Source organism: Asparagus officinalis, chromosome 2, assembly GCF_001876935.1.
Source record: "Asparagus officinalis chromosome 2, Aspof.V1, whole genome shotgun sequence".
NCBI lineage: Eukaryota > Viridiplantae > Streptophyta > Magnoliopsida > Asparagales > Asparagaceae > Asparagus > Asparagus officinalis.
The window spans coordinates 19786763-19808883 of NC_033795.1; the positions used below are offsets into that span (position 1 = coordinate 19786763).

The 22121-nt window shown below is 32.1% G+C and overlaps 1 protein-coding gene across 1 annotated transcript; it reads right to left on the reverse strand.

The window, feature by feature from the left end:
* On the reverse strand, window positions 6631-21838 carry LOC109830460 (high mobility group B protein 15-like). The gene is given in 9 exon segments (XM_020397719.1): window positions 6631-7127; window positions 7129-7157; window positions 7159-7242; window positions 7883-8241; window positions 15899-16021; window positions 16106-16268; window positions 18344-18422; window positions 21341-21534; window positions 21660-21838. Coding segments are annotated over 9 exon segments (1350 nt in total). The 5' UTR covers window positions 21720-21838; the 3' UTR covers window positions 6631-6868.

Consider the following 22121-nt stretch of genomic DNA (forward strand, 5'->3'; position numbering starts at 1 on the left):
AACCAAAAGCTATTCTTTGGGTATTTTGACCAAAATGTCGGCAAACCAAAAGCTATTCTTTGGGTATTTTGACCAAAATGTCCTAAAAATTATAAAAAATGGTTAAATTTTGAGGGTATTTTGGTCATTTGATTATAGAGCTGCCTTATAAATCGAGAGGGTTTTCATTCATTTTCTCATCCCAAAATTATTTCTCTTCTCTATTAATACTCTCTCTTTACACTTGGTACTATTAAATACTCTCTACTGACACTCTAATTCTCTCAATTCCAAATCTCCAATGGCTTCCTTATCCAATTATGAAGACTTCGATGATGAGAATGCAACTTTAACTCCAAATAAGAGTCCTACTACTACCTAAATCGCCAATATGACGCACAAACCCAAATCCGAAGATCCAACACGAACATCTAAAAGGCCAAAATCGGAAGTGTGAGAGTTCTTTTAGAAGATTGAAATAAAAAAATATAGTAACGGTCGTATTCTCGACCAAATGGCAAAATATGTTGTCTGCGGCAAAGTCTTCAAAGCTCATCATAAGTTGGGGACTAACCACCTCAAATGACATCTAGTGAGCCACAACAGAGGGCAAGGACCATCTCAACCCAATATCCACCAATCTCCTGTCTCAATCATCTTCCTCGGGGGGCATCGATGCATGGACCTATGATACAATTCGAGCAAGGAAATGCATCATTATGTTGACTATTCTTTAAAATATTCCCTTTAAAATGGTAGAAGATGGTGACTTTGAAGATATGATTAAATAGGGTCATCAACTTGCTTTTAAAAACTTTCTCGTCAAATTTGTCAACATGATATTATAAAATATTATAGAGAACAAAAAAATAATTGCTTATCTTCAAAGTTCAATTTGTAGAATTTCTCTAACTTTTGATATTTGCACATCTAAAGCACAAGGCAGTTATTTATGTATTACAGCACACTCAATTAATGATAGTTGGAAAATGATTAAAAGAGTTGCTTTTTATTTTATTTAAAGAATCACACACTAGTGTAAATGTTGTAAATTTGATAATAGAAGAACTAACAAAATTAAAAATATCTGAAAGAATTTTTACTCCTTTACTGGATAATGTAAGTAATAATAAAGTAGTAGTAACTTATATCAAATCATCTTTGTTATTACCTTGTGATGGTTATTTTTTCGTATTAAATGCATGTGTTATATTTTAAATTTAATTGTGCAAAGTGTATTTAATGAAATTAGATAAGTGATAAAAAAGAATTAGAAATATAACTTATTTTCTGAATGCCTCTAAAAAAAGACTTCAAAAATAGAAACAACTTTAGAAAAGAAAAAAAATATGACTGCTAAAAAATTCCACAACATGTTGATCATAGGTGAAATTCCACCTATTTAATACTAAAAATAGTAGTAGAGTATAAAAAAAATTTAATAATTTTATGAATTTCTATACTTCTAGTTCAGGTTCTAGTTCTTCCTCATAAGGAATAACTAAAGAAGAATGAAACATTATAACTTGTGTATAGAATATGCTACAAGTTTTTTTATAAATCTACTCTTCTTTTATCTAGTTGTTATTACCTAACTATAACTCAAGCTGCTTTACAAGTTTTCAGAATCTAATTTTTTTTTTAATACTTATCGCAACCGTATCATTTTTTTTCAAATATGATTACACAAGTGGAAATAAAACTTAAAGAGGACTTTAGACCCATTCCTTTTTTTTTTGGGGGGGGGCTCTCTTATTGATCCATGCTTGAAGGATGTTACGCTCCCAGTTCTGTTGAATTATTTATGTGGCAACACAGTAGGTGTGAATGATGCAGGTGAGCCTATTACTGCTCTTAGTCATCACAACACTATCAAATTTTATTTTCAAAAATTATACGAAGAATATGCAGCTAAACATGGTGGAAGTTCTCAAGATATGGCTCTTATAGCTTCGAACTCTATCCCGAGTATAGGATCGTGTTCATTTGATTAGCAGATGTTAATAGACCAACTAACTGGTTGTACTGGTACTAGTGATCGTGATGGATCATTCGTAAGAGAAGTTTCTGAAATTGAACAATATTATACTTTTCATTATGACTCGTGATTTACTAACAGTGCATGTTTCTATTGTAGTTCTGGAATGCACAATCAGTGCATCAAGGCGCTTGATTGACTACCACATGTCATTGCTAGATCCGGCTACCATTTATGTTCTTACAAGATTGGTAGACATTGGAAAAAAATGTCAAAATGTTGACTGTGTTGTTAATATCGAAGATAGACTTTAATTTTTAATGATAGCAGATTCCGCTGTAGAACAAAAATAGAAGGTACCAAGATACTCTAGTTGTATTGTACTCATCTGTAATAAATTATTTTGGAAAGAATTGCAAATTATATTGATATAGATGGGTAGGTGCCAACCTAGTTGGAATGTACCCATCTATTGCACCCCTACCCATCTATTGCAATGCGACAATTTTTAAAGAGTATTGTAATTGATAGAGATTATTAGATTAATAATAAAATAGAATTTCTTTGCAAGTTGTCATAATTTCACATCATTGTTATTACTTCTAAAGTTCCATTTTTTTTTTTTTGCAAAAAAATCTAATTTATTTTGATTTTTTGTTAAAAACATAATTTTTAAGGAAAAAAATATTAAAACAATCCGGACCTATCTAGTGCCCAACGGTCAGGGTTCGGGCAGGGCTTCTAACCCGGCCTAGAATTCTGTGCCAAGTCGGCCTGGCCAGCCGGCTTAGAAACCCCTGGGGTTGGCCCATTGTGTAGACCCAAATTTCTTCAAGTCTTCAGGAGCAAAGGAAAACTGAAAAGAGGGAAAATTATTATTTTCATTGCAAAACTTGTATGCTATCATTGTTTTTTGTATGCTATAAACATTATCTTAATGTTCCAATACATTAATTCATTAATTTATTATTAGATATATGAACATACTGCTCATTTTGTTATTTTTGTTAACGAAGTAAAACAATTATGGGAAATAAAAAAATTTCCGTAAATTAAAAGAGGGAAGTTTATGAGAAACAAAAAAAAAATCAAGGTGTTGATTGACAATAGAACGAATTGAGGGCAATGTGGTCATTAGCAAAAATTCAACAATCATATTTTAACAAATCATACTCCCTTTAAAAGCACGAGTTCGGAAAATCTTTTTTAGACAAATATACCCCTTTATAGTTTGAACTACCTTATCTATAATCAAATTCTAATTTTCAATGGTCAATATTACCCTTCACTATTTTGAATATTTTATTTATATCTTAATCTACCCTAATCATACGGAAAATCTTTTTTAGACAAATATACCCCTTTATAGTTTGAACTACCTTATCTATAATCAAATTCTAATTTTCAATGGTCAATATTATTGAAAATCTTTTTTAGACAAATATACCCCTTTATAGTTTGAACTACCTTATCTATAATCAAATTCTAATTTTCAATGGTCAATATTACCCTTCACTATTTTGAATATTTTATTTATATCTTAATCTATCCTAATCATAATCATATCTTATCCTAATCCTATGTGAACCATGTTTAGCTTAACAATTTAAAAAAACTAATATTAATAAAATATATAAAACATAAAAATGATATTAGTTTGTTAAGATAAAGAAATTACAAGTAGATAACATATTATAATACATGAAGTATTGCAAAAAACCATAAAAAGTTTTAAAATTGCAGAAAAGACCCTGAAAAGACCCTGAAAAGTTCAAAATTATAAAAATCATCCCAATGTCTCAAAACTTAAAATAAAAAACATGAAATTAAAAAATTAACATCAGTTTGCAAAGAATTTAAAATTTACAGTTAACACCTCAATGTCTCAAAAATTATAGAAACACCCTCAAAAGTTTAAATTACAGACAAGCACATTAAAATTCTAAAATTTTAAAACTTACAAACAACACAGATGAATTCAAGAGATTACCATGATACACCTAAAATTTTTGACATTTAAATTTAAATTTTTTAATTAACACCATCAATATCTCAAAAATTATAGAAACACCTTCAAAAGTTCAAATTATAAAAAGCCACCCTAAAATTCTAAAATTTATAAATAACATAAGATGAATTTAATATATTACCCTTAGACACCTAAAAAATTAAAATTTACCGAAATTAACCTCAAAATTTTTAAAAAACTCCTTCAAAATTTAAAAATCGTAAAAAAATTCTAAATTTTCAAAATTTTTAACTAGCACACATTAAATTCGTCGATTGGTAGACTGCTAAAATTTAATATTTTTCAAAATTAATCTATAGTTTTAATAATTGCAAAAGACACCCTTGAAATTTTAGAGTTACAAGAAATATACTAATATTTAAAAAATTACCATCAACACATGAAACATAGAATTTATAACTACCAAACTTAAAAGTAAATTTTTTTAAAAACTCTTTCAAAATTTTAAAAATTACAAATCACACCCTCAAAGTTCAAAACCACAAAAATGAGCTAAAATTTTAAAACATGGCAAAAAAAAGTGTAATTGTTTGGTCTTTTTCATATATATATATATATTAAAATTTCTAATTTAGGGATTTACTATCCATTTTCAGCATCTAAGAATAGTCTAAGTTGATACTGGTAAACAAAAACAATAAGAATTGATTAAAAACATCCGGTTAATGGATAAAATTTTTAAAAATATTATAGATTAAAAATTATCGGCACAATATAAATTAAATTAATTTCATATAATTTTAGTAATAAGTTGGGGTAGCCAAAATACATTCGTAACATTAATTGATAGATGTTTAATTCCATAGAAATGATAGCATTAATTGATTTTAATTTAAAAACTTTAATCTTTGACGTTAATAATATTTATATGGTAAAAGAATACAAGGAATTACATATGGAGAAACTATTAGAATATTTAGAGATAACTTTAAAAGAATTGAGTTATTTCCATTGCAAATGGGAAAGTAATGGAAATAAATCTAAAATTCAGAAAACGTCAATGAATCACTTGAATTGGCATTAACATAAGACATATCTATTAATGAAGCACTGAATGAGTTACATTAAAAAATAATTTAATAACTTTATCCTAATCAAAGAAAAAATCTCCATGGAAGACATAAGAAAAATTAGTAAATATTCATAAATTCCATACTGTGTTCTTAAAATTAAATATTAATATTATAATCTAAGAGAAATTGGTAATGAATAATACAGGTATTTAGTTTAGATCTTTATGGAAAATGACAGGGATAGAGCAAAGATAATATTATTGAAATAATAGAAATTCTTATTGGATGCACATCAGAAGAATTCATTTTAGAGGAAAATAAAGAGATAGCTTCTAATTTATTTAAGTAATAAATTAGGAACACAAAGAATTTTATATATATGAAATTAATATTTATTCTCATTGAAATAGAAAAAAAAATCAAAGTCTATATTTTGAGCAGTTTGTGTTGAACATCATAAGTACATTTGACTTCTTTGTAAAGTTAAATGAGATGATAAAAAATTAACGAGCCCAGGAAAGATAATAGCATAAAAAATACAAAATTAGCCTGATGTCACAATTGATGTAGATGATGAAGACAATACTCTAGAATTGCCCGAGAAATGATAAATGATAAACCTGAAGAAGGATTGATCTTAACTCAATAAAAAATAAAATAGAAGAAATAAAAAACAATATTTTCTGAATATTTTATAGAATAGTTTAATTATTTTGAGTGAAATTAGGAATCTTTAGAAGGGAGTTTCATGAAATTTTTAATACTTTTATATTCTTATGTGGATGTTTTTATCATATAAAAGTATATTAGAGTTAGCATTAATCTTTAATTTATATTTTTTTTATGAAGTCTATCAATGGTTAGGAATAAACTTTATTTTCTCTTTTGCATCGTTTTAACATACTTTAAATCAATCATTTTGTCATATTGGTTTTAAATATTCACCTTCCTTGTATAACACTATTTTAATATTTTTCACTTTGCAATGCTATACTTTCTCAAATAAAGCTTAGTTTCATATCGGTCAAAAATAATATGAAAATTCAAATTATTTTTAAATTATATTTGTTTTTTGTTAATTCAAATATCAACATGAAAATTTAAATTAGGTGTATCCCATTTAAACAAACATAAAAAAAATCAGGATGCAAGAGTTTAAAGAAAAAATGAGCACAAACTGCCAAAAATACTTAATCATGGTATTAAATCACGTGCATTGTACGTGTGTAAAAACTAGTGTTAATAAAAGACTTAGTTTATAACTAAAGTATAGTACAAAGACTAAGTTGAGAACAAAATAAATACGAAATGGACTATGGATTCACCAAGCTTGAACTTCTTGCTTTTATACTAGTTTCTTAGGGCCAAATGGAGCGGAAAAAATGTTTATTACGTTACAAGTGAGAAGTTCCCACAACAAAAAAAGAGCAGATTTTTCGAAATTGCATAGTGATTTGTTGATTTTCCATTACATTAATTTAGTGAGGGAATTAGAGGAAGAGTTTGAGGGGTATACAGGCAAAAAACCCTTTGCATATATACCCCGACTTCCATTTATCCCTACATTTGACTCAAAATAAATCATGAACATGCATTATATGATAAACGGCCATAATCAACCCACCTAAATAGGATCCAAATCCAAATCATATTGCAAACAAAACTTAACACAAGTCGCGACATAATCCCACTTACGAACTCCACTAACATCATCTTTTCAGACTAACCATATACATGTTTTCCCCCCTCTAAAGCTCTAACAACAGCTTCACAATGTAAAATATATCCTTAACAAAAAAAAAAGGGAAATTTAACAATGTAAACTGACAGTTGTTCTTGTGCGCTCACTAACCACAAAAACGTGAGAGCCTACAGCTGATCACTAGACGGTTCTGAAACTTCTTTCGACTCAAAATCACCTCCTTTGGCCGAGGCATCTGCAGCAAAACTAGCAGGTTCAACAGCTGCTACATCTACTACATCAGGGTAATCCTCAGGTTCTGATTCCTCTGACTTGTTGCCCTCGCTCTCGCTACTATCATCATCAGTGAAGCTACCATTATTATCTTCTTCATTCAACTCGCCTTCGTCAATATTGTTTTGGCTGCCCACCGACTCAGCGGGAATCAGCTTGAATAGGAACGGCATTTGCTATAACCTTGACCCGTATTTAATCTCCCCCTGTAAACTTCCATCTCACTTATATACCTTTCCTTATCCTTCATACCTCTCTCCTGATAAACCTGAAGTAAAAGTTGAAGAAAGCAGAACGATAGAAAGAGGTGTTAGATAGATAAAGCTAGTTTAAGTGAGCCAAATTTCACAAAAAAAAACCCTGGACTTTTAAGGGTTTTCTGAACTTACTAGCCTTCTTAGTTTTAATTTTGCAGATGTACCCCCAGAATGAAATATTTTTGACTCTTTTACCCTCAAAGGGTCTCTTTGTCACAACAATTTCTCTTTCTCTTGAGGGTATAAGAGTCAAAATTCACTTGCTGAGTCAACTAGAGGGGCAGCAAGTTCGAAAAAAATGATATTACAGGGATTCTCTCGGCAATTAACCCCTTTCAAAATTATACCAAACCCACCTGAACTATTGGAAAAACTCTCATAAACAAGTTAGCAGGTAGAGTATGAATTTGAACTATGGCAAATCAAAGTGTATGATAAAATTTTTAAATAAAAAAGATTCATGTGGAAGAACAAACACAACTTCAAGATCATGTTGTTAGACTTTTACTCTGCCTGTTAACGCCATTTACGAAATTTCCAATAGTTCAAGACGGTTTAAATAACTTTGGAAAGTGAGGAGGTTTTGTGCAAAAATCCCCAAAGTTTAGGGAGATTGTGAAATTTTAACATAACTGTGCTCTTAGTTCTTACAGCTTTCTCGGTCTCTGTTAGTTTGCTCCATAGTTCGCCAATAATTTTGCTGATAACTCTGTCCTTCCCTGGATGAAGTGGTTTCAGCCTAGCATGCTGCTCTGCGAAGAAAAAGTTGTAACCACTCCGATTAGGCTTCGGATGTGTAGGATCTCTTGTGCTAAGTTTCTTCTTCCGACGACGACGGCGACCAACATTGACATTGGTGTTGTCAGCCGTTTGGTTGGTAGCCTGCTCTGGAGTGTGAAAGATTACTCCTTTGAGATTTTGATTGCCTATGGTGACGGTTACAAAATAACCATGCTCAAATTTCCCGTCAATTATTCCAGCAACCGTTCTATTTGCTTGTGCAGATGGACCTGCCATTATAAGAGGAATACATTTGTTATGATGCTAGTTCCAAGTTTAAGACTAGCATATTGAGGAATTGATATAAGTCATTTTTTCAGAATACAACATTCTAAAGAATTTAAATCAATAAATGAAAGAAACAATCTATACTACTTATCAATGTTACATTAAACGCTGTGCGCTTCTAGGCGTCGAACTTGGCGCTCAGCACTTAGTCGCCTAGGCGGGCGCTTAAGCGGTTTCTAGGCGTTTTTTTCTTTCTTCATTTAAGTGGTGGTCGATGAGGTTTTGCTGAAGGTCGGAGGAGGTAGTGGAGGTGTTCATATTTGGAGGTTAATGGAGTTTGGAGGACGTGTAGGCTACGACACATAAAATCACAATTAAGGCCTACAGGGTGCAATCCACGTAAGCAGACAATGCTCCCCTAAACGCTCGTAAAATCTAGGTGGGCATCCTAAATACCGCCTAGGCGCTAGGCGCTAGTTAGGCGGCCTAGGTACCGCCTAGGCCTAGGCGTACGCCTAAGCGGACTAGGCGGAGGTTTTTTAAAACAGTGCTACTTATAAAAGAGAATATGGTAATCAAAACTTTTGAATGCCTATATTACCCCTTTTAAGTTTCATAATTCCCATTTTATTTTTTCCCCCATTTTATTTTTTATTTATTAATTATTAATTATTAATTAAAAATCCTTAAGATTCCATAACTCATGTAATTTAATGCCTACGTTATGAATGAGCCTTTTTCATTATATTTAAAGAATATAGAAGAGTTGGCATGGATGAAGGTAATGATTTGGAACCGTTAGGTAATTAAAAATCCTTAAGTTTCATAATTGCTTAATGCAAGTATAGCACTCGGACAATGGAGAGTGATGAACTCAAATTCAATACAATTAAGAAAGGGCAAAAAACTCCTTGAAAGTTACAAGTTTTATTCCCCTCCTTCAGTCTCCGTACTGTTACAATCACAAGCTTTACATGTAATTTTCTATAATGGTAAAAAAATTTCCTTTTTGAAAGAAACCTAAATATCGTTGAGTTTTGGGGATATTTTTAAGGAAATGTTATTTCAGAGGATGGCTTTCTTCCAACAAGATACATAAGAATGAGGGGAAGATAATAGTCAATTACGCCTGCAAATTATACTAGAAATAAAAAATGAATAAATAAAGTTAAATAAGTATATTATAATCAGGTCATGCGTGTAGTATATAATATAACTATAATAAAAATGAATAAATAAACAATAAGAATGAGCAACTTCTCACATTCATAACCGTGTTCCATTTTTATTCCCCTATTAACCGACTTTAATTAGTTGCATCATTATACTCAATGCCCATTAATCCTCTACTGATTATCATAACGTCTCTGCTATGCACTTTCTCACCTCCTTATGACTCTTCTCTTTCTATTCTCTATAAGAGAGCAGCAAAAGCGCCCTCTCAAGAAGATGAAGATGTGAGATTATGTCATGATAAACGTTGACACTTATAAGAAGGATGTGAAGCAAAAAATTTCTCATAATGAAGCAATGCACTAAGATGCCAATGCTCCAATGTCATTCTGCTTCAGTTGAATGGTAGATATTTTAAGATAATTCTATGAATTAGCTTTCTCTTTATTCTGAATCATATCACATTTTTAATTTTACGAAATAATTCTTCAAGATTCGTTCCTAACCTATTTGTGTTCGTCTAGCATAATCAAAACATAGATAGGGGAGATCCGATAAGTGCTAAATATCTCCTAATGTGAATGTTTATGGTGCTCTCAACATGCAGGATGTTACCCATTAGTAGTGGGACTATATCGTATTAGTTGGGAAGAGTCAAGAAGAGTCACGAGCACTTTATAAATAGCGGTAAATAGCCCCGCAATAGCGACGCGAATAGCGTTAGCGGTCCCTTCCCGCTACGTTATCGCCCAATAGCGATGACATATTACGAAATATGCGTTTTTTGCTTGCAAAAGCGGCCAATAGCGTCATAGAAGTGAATAGCAGGCGATTGCAGGTAAAATCCATTTTTATTTAAAAGTTGTTTGAGGTTTATTTTTTAAAAATCAAAACTGACCCGCAACCACTACATCCCACCGCCTCCCCTAATTTCCCACGTACTCCTGTCGCCTTCTATAACCTCTAGCACCTCCCTCAGCACTTCCTCTCACCTCTTATCGTGAGCTCCTCCTAGTGCAGTCCTCTCACCGCTTAGCTCATTTTCTCAAAGATGACGACTCTTTGACTCATCCAGTCGTCTTCGGTGTTATGTGACGATTACATATCTATTTCATGTTTAGGATCTCTTTAAAATTTAAATCATCAAATGCACTTTTAAATTTTCTAGAATTTTCTTTAATTTTTTTTATTTTTTTAATATTTATACATATCTAAATTAGACAAGTATTTGACTTTGCGTTTTTTACTGCTATTTTGCCGTAATAGCCCCAAATAGCCTTAGCGATGCCTCACCGCTATACGACGCTATCCGCTATCGATAACCTTGGTCACGAGATGACACTTTGTGTCCTTTTTTGGTCCAATCTTTGGTGCGGAATGAGGTCATGATGAGTTAGAGAGGATCAATGCAACTAGCCAATTCAAGTTGAAGTGTTACATGTCCTACTTCTGAGATCAAACAATGCGTGTCGTCAGAAATAAGAATGTCAACTATGTTGTCGATGGTGATTTTTAAATAAAGCTTAATTATGAATCTTTTTTGTCATAGGTATAGCATCATAATTATAATTTTTATGTGAGTTTCATCAGTAGCTTTTTATTCATAGAATGCCAAAATGCCATGTGAGCGTATATGGTTGTGTATCATGCAAGTCTAAATATACAACTTCAATTCAAGCTTTAAAACAAAGGGATGTTTAGTTACTTCATGATTTTAATTAATGTAGCCTGTTTTGTTCCTTTGTGCTAACTTTAAAGATTATATGCATGTGTCCCTTAAGTATTTGAACAAGTGAGAAAGTTTAACAGTTGGGTTGGTTTGTATATATTGGTGCACTTAGCTTCATTTTATATTTTTCTTAATAAGAGAGTGAACCCATCAATCTTTACCTTTTGTTTTATTATATACAAATGATGCATGTGTCTGCACGGTTGTACCTACTTTTATTTATTTATTTATTTATTTAATCCATTTGTTTTCTATGAATGTCATTATTAGTTATGCTGGTGCTTCTAATTCCTAAAAAATAAGACAAAGTTAGCTCATGAGTAAGCGCGTAGATTTTTTATTTTAATTTTTGAAATACAATATTAAGAGGAGCACGTGCTAGATCATGAGATGTAGGACCAATAGTAAACCGTAAATATTTTCTATATATCAAAGAGGTGTTTAAACCATTTTTTTATCTCTTCCCTTTCATGTAGTTCAATTTGTAATTGAAAGTTTGTTTTGCTCTCAGAAAAGAACATCATGATTTTTTTTATAATATTTTTCACTTAATTCTCTTATCTATTTATGATTTTTTGCCTCATCTTAACTTGATAGCTAGATTGCATCCTACTTTATATATTTTTCAGATGTTTATTTGAATTTTTAGGGGCCTATTTATAATTTATAGATTTTAAATTGGGTTGTTTGTAGTTTTCAAAAATTTTAAGAGTTTATTTGTAATTTTATATTTTTAGGAGCTAATTTATAATTTTAGAATCTTTAGGATCTTTTACAATTTTTTGGTTTTTTAGGACTTTTTGTAATTATAGATTATTAGAGGATATATGTAATTTTTTATTTTGTTAAGGATTTGTTTGCAATATCTTGATTTTTTAGGGAATTATATGTATTTTTAGAAATCTAAAGAGGATTGTTTTTAATACTAAAAATTTTTGTGCAAGTTGTTTGCCATTTTAAATTTTGAGGCAGCTATGTATAATTTTCATATTCTTCAAAATTGTTTATAATTTTTTATAACAAAAATTGTTTGAAAGCTTATGGACTAACTTGAAGATATGAATGATCTTAGTGGAATATATTGGCCTGAAAAGTTAATTTTCATCTATATAAAATTATAGAGCAACTCCATTATGGAAACTAAGTGCAAAAATTCAAAGTGTTTTTGGGAGGTTTTCTTAAATATTCAACCTTATTGAGCTGATCAAAATGGCCATTTTCTGGCTATATTTTTTTCGTTGAGATTTTTAAGCTCCTCCTTATTTCTCCTCTCACCGCCAAATTAGTAGTTTTCCATTTCTCCAAAATCAATTTTTGGAAAAAATATAGTTTTATGATATAAATTAATTATTGATATTTTCAATGTCTTGGTTGAATTTCATTTCTGGCCACAAGATGGACAGCATGTGGTTGTGCTAGCTGAGGATACTCCAAAACATAAATACAAAGATGAAAAAAAAGTTGACGTGGTGCTCTTACTTGCACTGCAATATCACTTACAATAATAGGCACTCTTATTTGCTCATCTTTACATTTGGTTTTATAAATAGTAACCTTAGTTTGTCTTATTCGTCTTTTTTATACCTCTTTTCTATTGTGTTTCTTGTCTGTTTGATTCTAATAAAATGTTATAACCATCTCTCAAAATATGTAAAAATAAAAATTTTACACCTTAAATTTGTCTATACTTGCCTTGATATTCACAAATATTAACCATTATGCTTCAAAAAGAAAGTACATGGATAATTGTTATCTTGATGAACTCGTTTGATATTCACCAATAAGCAGGAGCTTTACATGATTATTTTTAGCATAATTAGTTTCTTAGGAAAATAGTAATATTTGATGAGTTCTCCATGAAGTTGCATATTGGTCATAAGAAAGATCTTTTATCATGAGAGAGGATGACGAGCCTATGAGATAAGAGCCATGATTTAGAATCAAGTTGGACATACAATAATGGAATGTTGTTGTGAAGGAATTAGCAATTAATGTATTTATGTCAAAATTTTAGTTTGAAAGCAGAATATTTCATCCCGATGGATGAGAACTTGCATATGCAGATATCTTGATAATTATTTAGAAGAGAGTTCCGATTTTAAACATTTATAATGAATCAATGTCTAAAAGAGAGTTCATTTTTATTCTTGATCTTCTACACATGTTTACATATTGAGGATAATATTTTTAAAGAATAAGTAATCTTTTACTTTTACCATATATCTTCTACACATGCTGCATACACATATTGAGGGTATAACATAAATGTATAATAAAAGTAAAAGTAGTTGGTATTTTTTCCATTTTCAACTTAGACATTTATTATCACCAATGAACTATGATTAGACTTTAAAACCAGTGTAAGTTGCTAATATAGTTTTGATGACATATATAAACATCATGAAGTTGTGAGCTCGAGTCCATGGAAAATTACTGCAGAAGGATTCAGAAAGCTTATCTCATAAATAAAGTTGGATGATTGTAAGCCTCACAATGTACGTACATAATTTGTTACACTTTAGATGTAAACCTATAGGCAACATCTGCAGTTCTACCAATTATATTTGTCCCTTACAAAAAATATATATATACTAAAGTTCTCAACTGATCAACTTGATTTCTGATGACATATACGATAAGTAAGGAAATGTAACGCTAGAGCAAACTAACTAGCAAATTAAGAATGAGGGTTGCTTTTGTGTTTAAACCATCTTTCGCTTAAAAAGATTCATAGTTTGTAACAAATTTTTAGAAGGAATTTTCATGAAATATTTTAAAATTAACATGATAATAACATGATAATAGAAAACATATAAATTAAGGCTGAAGGAACATGAACGTAAGTATGTTAAAGTTTCACACAAGATTCAATCATCAAGTGAAGATCTAATAGAAACAAATTCACAACCAATTTATGTTAAGGGAATAAAACAAAATTATTATGAAATTTAACCACGTGCAATGCACGTGCATCCTCACTAGTGGGTTGTAAAAATAGGGTTAATTGCAGATAGCCTGTACCATCTCTGATTACGGATAAACCCCCTGAATGAACTTTTCTCTCTTTTACCTCAGAGAAAGATAAAATTATTCTTTTGATAAATACACTTCCTGAGGGTAAAAGAATAAAAAAATGCACTCAGGGGTCAATCTGCAAGTAGGCGATAGTATAGGGGTATACCTACAACAACAGAACTACAGGGGGTCTGTCCGCCATTGGGCGATGGTACAGGGGGTCTATCTGCAATGAACCGAGATAAATAAATAATTGCAAATGTTTCTAAATAAATATTCAACAAGTAGATGAAAACCATGTTGGCAGTTAGCAGAAAACAAGTTTTACTTAAATGATGTGCATCATATGCCAAGAGTATAACCTACTATAGTTATGAAATTTGGACACTTCAAGGTGAGTCTCTTGTCCTGTTTGGTACATATCAGATCCCCCACTATTGGATGACACTCGTTTTACAAGCATTGGAGAGCTAATAACGATGTTAAATTTTAGGAAACGAAAAAATTGTACCAAAGTCGTGTCGGCATTTAAAATTTTCAAAAGATTGCTTAGATAGAGATATAAATGGATATTTTTCTCTAAGAAGGACACTATGTTAACATTGTTAAGAAAATATAAGCCCCTTACAAAACATATGAGAGGCTTCACTCAACATGTATTAGTTGATTGTTGAAGTAATATTGGACTTCTAGACTTTTGTTTTGTTTGATTACTCGATCAGAAGTTGCAGCTTTAGAGCATTGAGATTCTATTTTTTAAAGGTTTAATATAATGTCTATTGTGTCACTATGCTGTATCATATCCATGTCCATCCTCTCTTGATGCTGCCTTTTGAAACTTTTTTAAAATTAATAGTACTTGCTGAAATCTTCCTGACGGACCATATGGAAGTTTCAGAGAAAGTACTTGATAAAGGCTATGTGCTATGTTAAAAGTACGCAAGGCACTTTTCTTCTTTAATCATGAATGCATTGTTCATATTATATGAACAATAATCATATTTAAGTGGGAGATCAGATATTGGAGTTTAAGAGATTCCATACAAAATGGAACAATTTGAGTTGTGTGTCTGTAAGAGTTTTAACTGAGCACAATGAACCAAAAAATATCCAACCATGTAAAAATTAAGTAGGAGGAACAAAATCCTAGAAGTTCATATGAGTTTAAATTGAAAGCATAGACAAGTCCAAACCTTATATACATAGTTGAATATGGGTATGTTTAAAAGTGATAACCAGATGCATCTTAAACTTGCATCTCCAACCCTCATGTAGTCTCAAGATATCGTGGACCCTGAGAAAATCCCAAGCCGACTTATTCTGGAAAGATATAAAATTAAGTAATTTGGTGCCCTCTTGTAGGCTATATTTGTTTTCCAAATGACGTTCAGCTAAACAAACCACAAACCACGTTCAACCCATGGCTGAATCCACCAACCACGACACGAACATCACCACAAAAAAACAAACTCGTGGTCCCAAAAACTAAACAAGAACAAGAACTTCAGAATTTATCCTACTTTGTTTAGCTCAAGCTGACTCGCCAATACCCTATCTTGCATGGAGGAAAACATAATAGATTCTTAATATTAGGAATTTACGTGCCAAGTTTGAAGGATGGGCTTATTAGTTGACGTGTATATGATGCTTGAATTGAATGTCAAAAGTCTATATAAAACTTATTTTAAGAGAACAAGATATAAAACTTATACCCAAACTTTAGCAGTGAGAAAACAACAAACCAGCAGGTATAAGCTCTCCGTTGCTTTTTCTTTTTCGGATGCTAGGCAAATTTGTAGATTTTTGCAAGACATTCTCAGCCAACCTCACAGCTTTAATTGGATCAGCGGGCGTTTTTGGAGAAGCTGCAGTGTACAAAATGAATGATAAAGACCAAAACTAAACAATTAAGGGGAAACAAAGAAATGATCACTGCACCAAGTACAAACCTTCCACAGGTGAATTCCATCCCTGTGACCCAAAGAAATACAGTTGTTCATAGTGATGCAATAAAGAATTGTAGTACTTGCGCAATATAAATGATGCATTTGTGGCTGTGGATGGGAAATTGAATACAGCAGTTACTTCTCTCCATCTACGATCCGCAACTACCTGAAAATTTGAAAATTGAGATCTTAATAACATAAGTACATAGCGGAAGTAACTTAAATAGTAAACTAAAAACTGCTTGCTCCGGGTATCTCCCTGTTAAAGCAGACAGACATTATGCATTTAAAGAAGCAGGATAAATATGAGGTCGAACAGTTTAGGAGATGAATGCATACACATGTTAAAAGAACAAGAGGAACAAAAAACCACCATATCTTAACAACTAATCTTGGTCCACAAAAAATTTTACAGTACAGGCAAGCAAAATGGCTTACACTAGAAATAAGAGAGTAAAAAAGAAAGAGAAATTAAGGAATGCCAAGGTAACAATTGAATGAAAAGGTTTCCATAAGCAGAAACTGATGAAGACAGAAATGGATTTTCTTTAATAAATAACCAACTACTTTTGATTTTTGATTGAGTCAACAAAATGATACTGATGGATTATGATGACTTGTATCATGGTGATGGTATGGATATGAAAAGGTTATAAAATGATAATGTGTGGTCATAAAGTGATGTGCATGTGTGTGTTACTCTACAACATGGATGGGTAAGGTCGCAATGGTTATGAAAACACGATAAGTCCAGGAAAAAAAAGAAAAAAAGGAAACATTCTCAACTTATATTAATAAAAGGATATTTCTAGTTTTAAAAATAAATTGGACATGTAATTATTTTAATCTACAAATCAAATGGCATTGTGAATATATGCATTAGATTGCTAACATCTTACTTACAAATACATCTCCAGTACACATAATGTGCATGAGATATGCGAAAGATTTACAAATTTGAGAAGTATCTTGTAAGTAATCATCAAGTATCCGAGTATTTAAGCTTGAAATATGTATAAGATGTGGGCATGTCTTTCAAAGTATTTGTACAACATACCTGATGGGTATCCATACCCAATGAAGCCCATAAAAATAGGAGCTTGAAAAAGAATTTCTGACCAGGAGGTCCAGGACAAGCAACCTAGGGAGAACTAACACGATATGGATTAAATAAACATATGTATCAGACACCAGCTAGAGAAATGCAACCATGGCGTACACAACCTCCTTCACTTTACACTCCTTGACCAACTCACCCATGGATTCAAAATTCGAATTTAGACAAATCTTTCCTGAACAATCAAAACTTTCATTTAACAAGCATGCTCCTTTTGAAAAATAAAGCTGATTTCCATAAGATTAGGGATTTCCCTTGGTTAGTCAATCCAATTTAATCTCTTAACAAAAATATCATTTTGAAACCAAAACAAACCACAATATTTTGGTAGCCATAAATACTCTCTTCAAATGTCAATCTTTTAACAGACTCTAACCATCCTTGACTCCCCTTGCACACTGTGTCTTCAGGTAAAACCAACGCATGTTAGCTTAGTCCCTCTACCATTTGTAAATACCAGTAGAGTCCTAGGATTCATTTCCATCCCTAACTTTCTTATGATTTAAAACATTCATTACCACTTCCTCAAATTAAAACCCCCAGCCACCTGACTTGTATTTCATCAAATACCCCAGTCCATTTAACTAATTGTTCCTTTTGCTCCTTGCCGTTAATGGAAGACAGCTTGATTAGGTTAGTTTTTATTTTTTAAGGAAGGACAACCCACGAGCAATAGAAACCCAGACTTGAAGCATGGAAGGATAAAGTTCTTTTTTCCTATTAAAATATTTTTTGCATACTACAGTACAGCATAAGATAGGCTATCACTTGGCTGGGACTGGTTATCAAGGAAGAATATGAGAAAAGGTTAGTCATGTCTGACCCAACTAATGTTAGACGAAAAGAAATTGTGAAGTTCATATATTATGGATGTTACCATAAGGCATACCCATACCAAGATAGTAACATAACTTTGCGGAGTTTGCGCATGGAAAATTGATGTCTTCAAGGAATCGTTCACGTCAAATCAAGCCAGCTAATCTAGAACTCATGTTTTCCATGTTAGAAACACTTCTTGCATGAGATAAATTATAATTAGGTGGCTTAAATGCGAAAAGGTACTATCACAGAAAGAAATAGCTAACATGCATATGAAACAAAATACAAATGACAAGTTGTGGTACCTTCTCGATACCACCTCGTGCTGTAACCTCCACAAATAGTCGATGAAGATCAAGCTCTTTTCCTCCTATGACAGGAATCCTGAATTTTCGGACACAAAAAAACATGTCAAACATAATATCTACAATGCCAGGCAAATTTTCTTTTAAATATTATATATCAAAAAGCATAAGAAGACTAGTTTAGCATGCATTTTACAGCATCTATGAAGTATATAATATGTGGTAATTGCCAAATAGAATGTTCAAACAAGGAGTCTAAAAGACATTGTTGACTGATAAGAGGTTTATTGAAATCCTACATAAATTTTGATAGCATTTAAGTAGTTCATCCACACTTAAATGAAAAAAGATGAACCCGTTCTTAATCCCATCTAGACATGAAATATTCCACACAAAAGGTATATTAAGTCAGTTGATGTGTGATGCCAGTAATCATAGGTATTTGAGATGCCAGCATATAAAAATAATTTAAAATATGAAACGTTAAGGCTAACACTGACTTGGAAAAGCTGATGCATGATAATGACTAATAATAACATTAATTAATAAATAAATGTGGATAAGTATGATTGACATGGTTTGGTAAATCCAAGAGCTTATTGACTTCTATAACGTATTTCAGTTTGAGCATATAGTAAACATCCAAGTCCTTATTATTACAAGTTTTCCTTGTTACTGTTGACTTTTTCTTAATGCAATCCATCTTAACAGGTTTTATCAATGCTAGTGTTAACCATTTCAGTTTGAGCATATAGTAAACATCCACGTCCTTATTATTACAAGTTTTCCTTGTTACTGTTGACTTTTTCTTAATGCACTCCATCTTAACAGGTTTTATCAATGCTAGTGTTAACCAGTCTGTATGCACCCCTATTAGATTTTTTTTCCTTTTTGTTTCTTTTCACAGCCTTCTCCGAAAAATTATCTTTGATTCATTCCAATTTTTCATATTTTCAGCTTGCTTTGACATGACTATGACTCTCTTAGCTTTACATCCAACCCATGATAGACCAATAAGAATGAAGGATACAACAAATGCTAAAAACTTAGGAGACAGAATATGAAACAAATGGAATCTTATATATACGTGAATAATTACATATACAGACACAAACAACGCATGGGTATTACACTATTTTATAAGCTTCTAAATTATAATAGCAAAGTGAACAATAATTGACCCTTGACAATAGCAAAGGGAACAATAATTGTCCCTTGGCATACTTTATTAGCAAGAAAACTAGAACAATCTATAATTTAAACTTAAACTGAATTGCAAACAACATGATGCATTCATCATATTTCCAACTTCTAGGTCCAACACATCTCCTATTAAAGACTGAGTTGTAAATTTTACAAGTAAAAATGAATATCTAGCATGGTAACAACATGAACGAGTACGTAAGATTCCCAATATGTAAATGATATGAGATGTCTCCCCTGCGATCTTCCCATGCTTTCCAAATTCCAACAACACTTACATGTCTGTATTAGTAATAAAATTTATTTTTCACCATTTCCAGAACACTTTTATGTCATATTCAATACAAATACATATGTCTACTGAATTTTTCCCCGCTTTCAGATGCATGCCACATACTGCGATATGATTTTCCTTCCAGCCGCTTCCATTTGCGTTCCACACATTGGGATATGATTTCCTCTTAATTATAAAAGTAATATGACATGTGCAGAATATAGTGAGTGATTATTCAATTAAATATATAGACATATTTAGTAAGGATAGAGGCATTCAGATGTTCGTCCCTAGTCAATGAGAAGAAACAAGATAATTGGAAAAACTCAAAATTCATTTTGTGGGCAGTATACTGGTTTATCTCACCTTGATAACGAAATGAAGTCACTGTCTATAAATAAAACAAGTGTTGTGAATAGGACCTACACTAAACATAAGTTTCAATCAGAGGTAAGATGCACAATGAGGAAAGATTCTTAAGAACCTTGAAAGCAATGAGGATGTATGAATCCATAAGTTCAATTGCTTAAGGTGGAGACATAAAAGGATTCTGATCATGCTTGGAAGAAAGATAGAATAGAACAAAGGAGGAAGTACTATAAGCAACCAGGAGGCTAGCTTCCAACGCTATTGAAATTACAAGCCAGATGTGAGACATGAGACTGTCTTTATCATCTAAACTGTAAGAATCATATCGAGACATTTCCATACTAGTTGTAAATCTATATTCAATGAACCCTCCTAGAAGAATGCTGGGATTTTAAAAAAAAAATAGTAGAAACAATTATAACTAATTAACTATCAACAATTTGAAATTTCATGTCAAAAAGATGTTGAGACTTCATCCCTGAACTTGCGATCAAGCTTGTAAAAGAAAGGGTGCACTTCATTTAGAGATAACGAATCCAAGGTGAGTGAAGAAAGCTCTACATATGATAGCTTGGTTTGCGGTGTAGAAATAACAGACGTTAGTGTACTTCTTGAGGCTTAATCAAAAAAGCAAAGTTCCTAACCGACTTGTAGCTTCATGTAAAACATTGGTGCACCAAAGGGATATCAATACAACCCTTGGATCAATACACAAATCCCTATGTCCACTGATCCAAATTGATATCTCTTTGTTGCGCCATTAATGTCATGGACCGAGTGCACTGGATAACGTTCTCCTTAGATGACATCCTCGTGTGTTTGAATGAGAGGTTGCTTTTTACCTTGACCAGGCATAGAGCGCGTGTTATGGTATTATGAAGCCACTCTTTGTATTATTATTTGTATCTTTCTTTCATTGTTTTCCATGTGCATTTTCCCCCTCCATCATTTGACATAAGTACAACACAACCAAGCTCTATCTTAAACTAGAAAACCCATCTGTCACTGTAAGAAAAAACATCCAGTATCACCCATTCTTACTATGCTTCTGCGTCATAGCTATAATGTCAAATGGGCTCGACGACTCGAGATAACTAAAGCTTCAAATTACGTAGGATGGTAACTACAAGTATAGAGGGCATGGATCTCACATGAACTTAGTCGACATCGCTGCATGCAGCTTCCCAAGCGTATCCATGAATAAATTCCGGTCCTCGACAACATCCTTGTACTCCGCAAGTGGCTCGGGGTACTTATGATCGTAATCGGGCTGAGAATTTGATTCCTCTTCATCTGCCACCATGAGTTGTTTTCCCCTGTCAAGATCCACCATCTCCTTCCCCACCTTCACAATACCAGAACATAATAGGTTCAGAAAATAGTAACAGAAAAAGGAAAAAAAAGCCACCCAAATCTACAATCTAGAACAATTATTCTCAGAAACAAACGCAGACCCAGTTGCCACCGCACCGAAACCTCAACACCCATCACACGAAAATGCCCAAAAGCAGCAAGAGAGGGAAAACCCATGCGATCCGAAGAAACCCTCTTCAGGCTTTGAAATGGGTGCGGAGTCTCTCTTTGAAATGGGCAACAAACAAACAAATAATCTATACATAGTATGAAAACAAAGAGGGAAGGGGGGGTAAAAGGAACCAGACTTTTTTTTTCCATTATTTATTTACCTGCTAATCATCGAATAGAATAAAATAAACAAGCTATAACAGTGGTACCAACTATTGACATTACCAGATGTGGAGAAGAATACGTAATTAAAATATTAAAGGCAAATCAATAACAACATTTGGAGGTAAAATAAAAAAATTAAAGATACCTCTGAGAGCCGACCCTAGTAGTACTTTGATGATGATGACGATGATATATATTTATAAAGAAGGAGATGTTTGTTTCCTTGTATTTTATTTTAGGTAT